The 6,985-nt window shown below is 43.3% G+C and overlaps 1 protein-coding gene across 1 annotated transcript; it reads right to left on the bottom strand.

Annotated features, from left to right (window-relative positions):
- Window positions 1-1,793: 1,793 nt before the first annotated feature.
- On the bottom strand, window positions 1,794-6,783 carry LOC120902364 (A.superbus venom factor 1-like). Its single transcript, XM_040311062.1, has 12 exons — window positions 6,643-6,783; window positions 6,371-6,566; window positions 5,638-6,316; window positions 5,316-5,575; window positions 5,166-5,251; window positions 4,843-5,098; window positions 4,574-4,783; window positions 4,062-4,500; window positions 3,700-3,999; window positions 2,424-3,640; window positions 2,197-2,350; window positions 1,794-2,119 (listed from the first exon to the last, which is right to left on the bottom strand). The coding sequence occupies exons 1-12, from the start codon at window positions 6,702-6,704 to the stop codon at window positions 2,031-2,033; spliced, it is 3,948 nt and encodes a 1,315-aa protein (XP_040166996.1). The 5' UTR covers window positions 6,705-6,783; the 3' UTR covers window positions 1,794-2,030.
- Between the last annotated feature and the right edge of the window lie 202 nt (window positions 6,784-6,985).

The raw sequence follows: 6,985 nt of genomic DNA, 5'->3' as shown, positions 1-6,985 counted from the left end.
AAAGCTGCATCTGTGGTGGTCATTTCATATGAAGTAGCAACAGGCGGCACGAGCGGATCTGTGGTAGCAGTTGGTATCGGAGTGCTCATTCCTAACCGTGGGAGAGGATTACGATAAGTGTCTGCATTGAGAGTGGCAGAGTGATCGAGTGTAGGTTAAAGCATCGAATTTGTATCGACGACTGCGAGAGTATTAGTGTTATTATCATTGGTCCGGTTGTCGCGGAACTCTCGGTACGTTAGAGCGGAGGGCCATGTCTCAGGTGAGAGAGCCTTGCTGCGTAGAGTGACTGGTATGCCCACCTTAAATGAGAACAAATGAGAGTGCACTGGTGTCAGCGCCAAATTTCGTCAGACGGTGAACGAACTCATCCCGCTTGTCGAGTGCTAGACGTACTTGCACCATGTGTGAGATTTGCTCAGTTTTGACCGATGGGGCATAACGTGTAAAGAATAACGTGTAATTGGATAGCCAATGAATCCGAGTTAAGTGGCGATCCGGATCCTCTAAGTAGTGGTGTTAGCGGTTTATTAGGTGGTGGCACGTTAGTGTTAGATGACTTAAACTAAGTGAAGCGACCAAGGATGGAAAATGTTGTGACGGTATAATATTGTTGACCTCTGAAGTAAACAGTCCTGGATTTGATGATGCTGGTTTGCGATGAATGGGTTGTTGTGACTGCAAATCAGTGGTGATGTTCGACGAAAACAAACAAAAACGGATCTCGTCCTTAAACACTTTCAGGAGCTCGCGCTAATTATCTGTGATCTGTTGTGATAGCTCGTTACGGAGTCTTACTTTAAGGTCGGCTATACTGGACAATAGGTCAACAGAAGTGTGAGTGTACAGGGTGGATGACCTCAACACGGCCGTACGCGGATCCTTGTGAAACTTTACACAAGCTTTACTGGCCCAAAAAAGTTGTGCACAGGACTCTATAGTAGCGGACAGTTCCTCAGAAAGTTCACTGCATGAGAAGTGAAACTCAGAGTTGCAGCAACCCTGGCATTTCACAATGCGATCAGCAGCTACGATGTTGTTAGCGCAGGCGGAATAAATACCGGCCATTGCATTGTGGATCAGCGTTTGATTGTGATGTTGAAGCGACCTAATGATTGTGGGCTGGAAAAAGTTTGCAGGTGATTGTAGGTGAATAATCCAAATTGTTAAACAAAACCAGGTAGTGATACCACCTACACCAGCAACAGGTTGAGCAAAAAAATAGTTTTTCACGGAATAATATAGAAAATAGTCGGAGCGCAGCGAATCCTCGGCTAGTCACAGTGACGTTTGACGTTTCATTTACTCTGTCATTTACCGATCGATTTGAACGACAGACCTCTCAATTGAGAGTCCGCGGACAGTATATTTTTTCCATCCTGCTACGGACACTACCGGCCGAGATAGTGCACCAAGTTTTTGTACTTTAAGTGCTTTACTAAGCCGGTCTCACAGTACAGTCGTCAACTCGTACGACTTAACAACATGCCCGCCATGGGTTCAATCCCTAAATAGAAGTGCCGCCATACGTAGGATTGACTATCCTGCTATGGGGGGAAATCAATTAGTCACAGAAAGCCAAGCCCAGTGGTACAGGCAGGCCTTGATCGACAACGGTTGTTGAGCCAAAGAAGAGAAGAAGGAGAAGTGCGCTCAGTGTTGACGAGTAGTGTATCAGGTTCGGCTCAAGCACTCACATGTCATCTTCGACATGTCATGAAGCGCTTCTAATGATTATCGGTAATGATTATCACTGAAAAGCGAGATGGTTTTATTTTCGGTTGTCACCATCACATGATGCTCGCGGCGTTATGCAGCACTGTTATTCGGTGTGTTGTTTTATTAAGCAAATTGATACTCTCTTTTCATCAAAACAAATGACATGCAGTTAAATTAGATATAGTATTGATTTTTAGGCACTTTCAAAACCGATTTTTCAATTTTCTATAGACTATTAATGTATCAGAAAAATCTGTTTCAAAACATGAATCCCTCAGTATTGCAAGTTGTCCTTAACTCTAACTCAGCCACTATATCTTGCACTCTGCTGGGCAGTCTTCTTCGCAGATTTCGCAAACATTCTGCTTGTCTACTTCGTACACTTTGATGGCGTTCAGATCTATAAGGATAGCTCAAAAGTATAGAATGTTATATTTCCCTTGGCATTTCCACAACTAATGTTCATCAGCTACTCACTTGTATCATAATAGTCATACACAACCACATACGCCGGACGCTTCAGTGCTACCTTCAAGCGTCTGTAGGCGGACACAGTGAAACAGTTCCGCTCCAAGCCCATACTGTTGTAGTACAAAACGACCGAAGTGCCACCGTAACGAATTTCAATGCGCTGTAAAAGAAATGTCAAGTGAATGATTGATAGCTCCAAGTATCCGACAATTAAAACATCAAAATAGTCTTACCTGAATTAGATTCACCGTCGTCTGCTCACTGATCGGATTGTGATCGACAACGTAACCGCTCGGTAACGTCACCTCGACCAGCGTCATGTTTGATCGACTTTCAGACACTGTGGGGATGTAGTTGGCACACACATTCAGCTTCAGCTCTTGGTCAAAGTTTGTGATCTGTTTCTGTAAGTCCAGCTTGAATCGATGCTCAAAGTTCATGAGATTCAAGTTATATCGATAAAACACCTGAAGCAGTCCAGCCCCAATACCCATTACTGTGATTTCAAATTTCCTCACGTCTTGCGGTATGGTCATGATTAGTATCATATTGCTATATGAATTCAAACGCAACAATTGCGTACTCTGCTTGTACTTTAGCTTTGCGACAAGGTCGTTTCGGGATGGAGATATCTTTTTCGCTATGCTGGACAACGCTTTGAGACGCAAATAGGTATTTTGTTGCCCAGAAACACTGTCTAATTCGCTTCTCTGATTCACCAACCAACGCATTATTGGCAAAGCTTCTAGCAACTTGTTGGCCAACACATGCGATAGCAAAGCAAAAGATGTTGCCTCCACGCTGTTCAACGTGTTCCAATATCGTTCCGTTCCATTGTTGGTAATGGTTGACATATCGATCAGCTTTTCGAACGCAGCGTCTTTTAGCCTGTGCCCATACAACATCATCGCATAGGTCACTATCGCCAAATCATTTGCACTTGTGATTAAATCCAATTGATCGCTCAGAAAACTCATTCCCTTTTCTAACACCACAGCGTGCTGCATTTTGGCGCTTTCGTTCTCCAGCATGACTGCCAACACGTACGACGTTAGTGCTACTTCACTGCGTTTATAGTGCAGATCGGATTCGGTTTCCTTGAAACTTCCGGAATGGTGCTGTTGTGAGGCCAGCCAGGCGAAAATTTTCTCAAGTTTATGCTTGTCATTCCAGTATACATATTTCATTGCATTATTCAACGCATTTACTAGGAATGCAGTATCAAACACCTTATTCCGCCATGGAGCTTTGGAAATGAAGCACTTCTGTAGACGTACAAAATGTATTATTATTTTTGCACTATCGTCGGATGATATTTGATCTGATGACCCAATGGTATTCAGGTAATCATGAACAACGAAATTAAGCGTGCCTCTTATGCCTTCGTTACATCTACTCCAATCAGTGCGAATATCGTTCAAGTTGTCCTTCACGGTGATAAGTAAGTTGGCTGTGGGAACAATTAAATGTAGTGTGCATTGTGTGGGCAATGGTGTGTGCATTACTCACGATTGAATCTGAGCTTGATCTCAACCGATCCGTTATCGGCCTTTTTGTCGATGTTTGGGTTCACTAAAAACGTTCGATTCTGGTACGTGTTCATGAAAAATCCGAACGATTCCACTCCTGACTGTACCAAGCTTTCTGGCGTGACCCGTATCACCTTCTCCAGTGCATCCTCCGCAATTCCATTTGCTATAGAGGCTTTCACACGAACCATCATCTCGCCGAGCTTCTTTGCTTTCACCAGGAATGAAATCGGCTTCCCCACCTTCGGTAGAACGCTAACCGATTTGGTGTAGCTTGCGTCTAGAACCAAATTATACATTGAAGATAAGTAATTCAATGTCGTTATCCCCATTGATACCTACTAGCAATCGAACGTCCTATGAACTCCATCTCATTGTTCTCATTGTACAGCGTCACGTCAACGGTGTGCTCTTCTTGAAGGCTGCTGATAAGAATAAATTGTATCTCAATCGCCTCACCTCGCTTGATTGAATATGGCAAGCTTTCCATAATGACAAACGGCTGGACTGTTGTGAACTCGATCGGTTTCTTAATGATACCCAACCCGACGACGGGATCGATCGAGAAGGCCGTAAGATACCAAGAGGTCGTAGTATCCGGCACAACCTCAGTCAGCTTGAGACTACCAGAGCTTTCAATGGTCACATTCTTCCAAAGCCATGACTCCACGAACTGTTTCCTGACCACCGTTTGTTCCATCTGCTGTCCATTGCGCTCTGATTTATGATTGTAATTTTGAAATAAGAAGTCATCCAGTGTCCTGGCAAACAGTCCCATGGTCTTTAAAAACGAATCATCCATTATGTCCTCTTAAATCCTCACTAGATATATATGTTGGACTCTTTATACTTACGTGCAACTGGTCAAATTCACCTTCATGATGAACATGGAACCCGTCAAACACCTTCAAGAAGTCGTCCAAGATAAGGTCGTGGTTCTGGTTAAACAAAAGCAAGGCTTTGTCATAGGCGGCCAGCCCAACGTACGCTCCTGGGCGTCCAGACATGCTCAGCTCGATTTGTCGTCCCGGCTTGATCTCTTGCTCGTCAATGCTTAAAGTGAACTGATTTCACACAACATGAATAAGTGTTACGTTTTAAAATATTACATACAATTACTTACATTATTGTGAAACACTTGGAAATCGAGGTTTATGTAGTCGTACACCACAGTGCGACCGGTAACGGTAGCTACAAGCATTTTCGCGTTTGGAAACATCTTTTCCGTTGCGTACAGTTGCAGTAGGAACGTTGTCTCATTTTTTGGTCGCACGAAGCCTGCATCGACGATGTTGCTCTTTGACACAACATAGTACACGAAGAATGTCATGCGCTCCGTGCATGTTACAATGAAGCGCATTAATTTGTTCAGGTTGATGCTAGAAAGAATCAGATTATATTATACGTTACACTAACAATTTCGATTTGTAGCAAGCTATAACTCACGGTGATTTCAACTCCAGTTTAATGAAAGCATCCGTTTCTACCTTATTCACATCTTCGTAAAAAAGGAATGCATCAACAGCGTCAAACTGCAAAAGAACTGACCCTTCAAGATGCTTTGTCAACCATTAAAGAATCATTCGAAATACATACGTTAACACCGAGTTGTTCAGTACCCTCACTTGGATGCAGCTCAAGCTTAATCAATCCATCGTTATCACTCGTTGCTGTCGTTTCGAATTCTACATCGGTAACCTCCACCTGGTTGCCAGCCGGTGTTCCATCATGGTGTGTAAACTGAAGCGCGCATTTGAACGGAAGCCCTGGACGAAACTGAGGACTTTCTTTGATTAATTGTACTCGGTATTGATACTTGTAAACCGTTATTTGTGACTGTTTGACCACCGTACGATCTGTGAAGAGAAATTTTCCATTCAGTAACTGTTTCCAACGGTATTTCGAACATGATTCTTACTTGTGTAGTGCTCGATGAACGTCACCTTCACTCGCACATCCTGCTGATCTTCGTACATATCGAAATAGTCAGCAAAGCGCAACTCTACCTGACCAATTCCGTAAACGGTAATCTCTTTCTGTTGATCTAGCTTATCGTCGTCTAGGTATAGCTCCACCTTAGCCACTCCTTGCACTGGCTTACCAAAGTGATAGTACGCTTCGATTGTAAGATTTAGAGCTTGATGCTCTTCCAGTGGAATCACCGATGGCATGACCTGCACGTCGAACGTTGACAACACATACTCCTTCACCTCAAACGTCTTTGACACAAGCTCTTCTCCCTCCATCTGCACCAAGATATTCCAGACCCCGAGCATTGGAGTAGGCGCTATCTGCAGATCACCTTCGAACACACCGTTATACATTTTTGCCGTGGACCATTTGCGAATCACATTGCGCTGAGGATCTCGGATAGTTACATGAACCGACTTAACCCTCGCCGGCGGCTTTAGCTCCGTGTCCAGCACGATCACACGGAAGTTCACCGTATCGCCAGGTTTAAATACGGGCTTATCGACATGTATTAGCCCTGCTACCGATTTTTTTAGATAAAACAGGTCTGTCTCCATATGAAAGTTAAAACCTTGTTGTCCGTCGATGGTTATTTTGTAGTCACCAGTTGACAGATTATCTGGCATCTGCAAAAGCGCAAATTAGTTGTAAGCCTTGTAGCTTTAACGTACTCTTCTTACGCTGAAACTGATCATCCGGATAGAATTACTTCGCACTTCGATCATCTTGGTAATATTCAAAACGCTTAAACCATTATCTGTTTGGCCTTCCAGCTTCACCATCAAGTCCATTTTCCTTGGATTTGAGTAAAAGTTGCTGATCGTCAGTGTGTAGCTTTGGTTGTCCCGGATGAATTTTGGACCCACGAAAAGAAGCCTTAAACAACACGTAGTTTCCAAATTATTTCCAACTGCATAAATTCGTAAAGCACTTTCACCGCGTTTGTTCTTACCCATGAGCAGCACTTATAAAGATTATCACCGTTAATATTCGCGACCTTATGAGCTGCCACATGGTTGGTTTGGAGGTTTTGCGATTTTGCGCCTGCTTCGGATGCAGTCTATCAATGAACTGAAACACGGACGGTATGCATCTCTATCGGTGAAGCTGTGTTGTTGATATTGGGAATTTCCCGCTCGCAAATCATGCTTCATGCATAATCTTCTTCAAGACCTTCGTTCGATAAGAATAAAACCTTTAATGCTTCTCTTTAATCACAGCAAAAAATAAAAGCAAAACATACAGTTACTCCTTGAAAGACTGTTACAGTGTGATTACTGTATTGATGTTAACAA

This window comes from Anopheles arabiensis, chromosome 3 (assembly GCF_016920715.1).
Source record: "Anopheles arabiensis isolate DONGOLA chromosome 3, AaraD3, whole genome shotgun sequence".
NCBI classification, from domain to species: domain Eukaryota; kingdom Metazoa; phylum Arthropoda; class Insecta; order Diptera; family Culicidae; genus Anopheles; species Anopheles arabiensis.
This window is presented reverse-complemented; position numbering and strand designations above follow the sequence as displayed.

What these genes read in the sequence shown, in the direction of transcription:
- LOC120902364 (XM_040311062.1), bottom strand. Translation starts at nt 6,704, where the DNA reads ATGTGGCAGCTCATAAGGTCGCGAATATTAACGGTGATAATCTTTATA. An exon ending in CTGAACAACTCGGTGTTAAC is followed by an intron (nt 5,252 to 5,315) that starts GTATGTATTTCG and finishes GTTCTTTTGCAG; the next exon opens with TTTGACGCTGTTGATGCATT. An exon ending in GATCAAGCTCAGATTCAATC is followed by an intron (nt 3,641 to 3,699) that starts GTGAGTAATGCA and finishes TTGTTCCCACAG; the next exon opens with CCAACTTACTTATCACCGTG.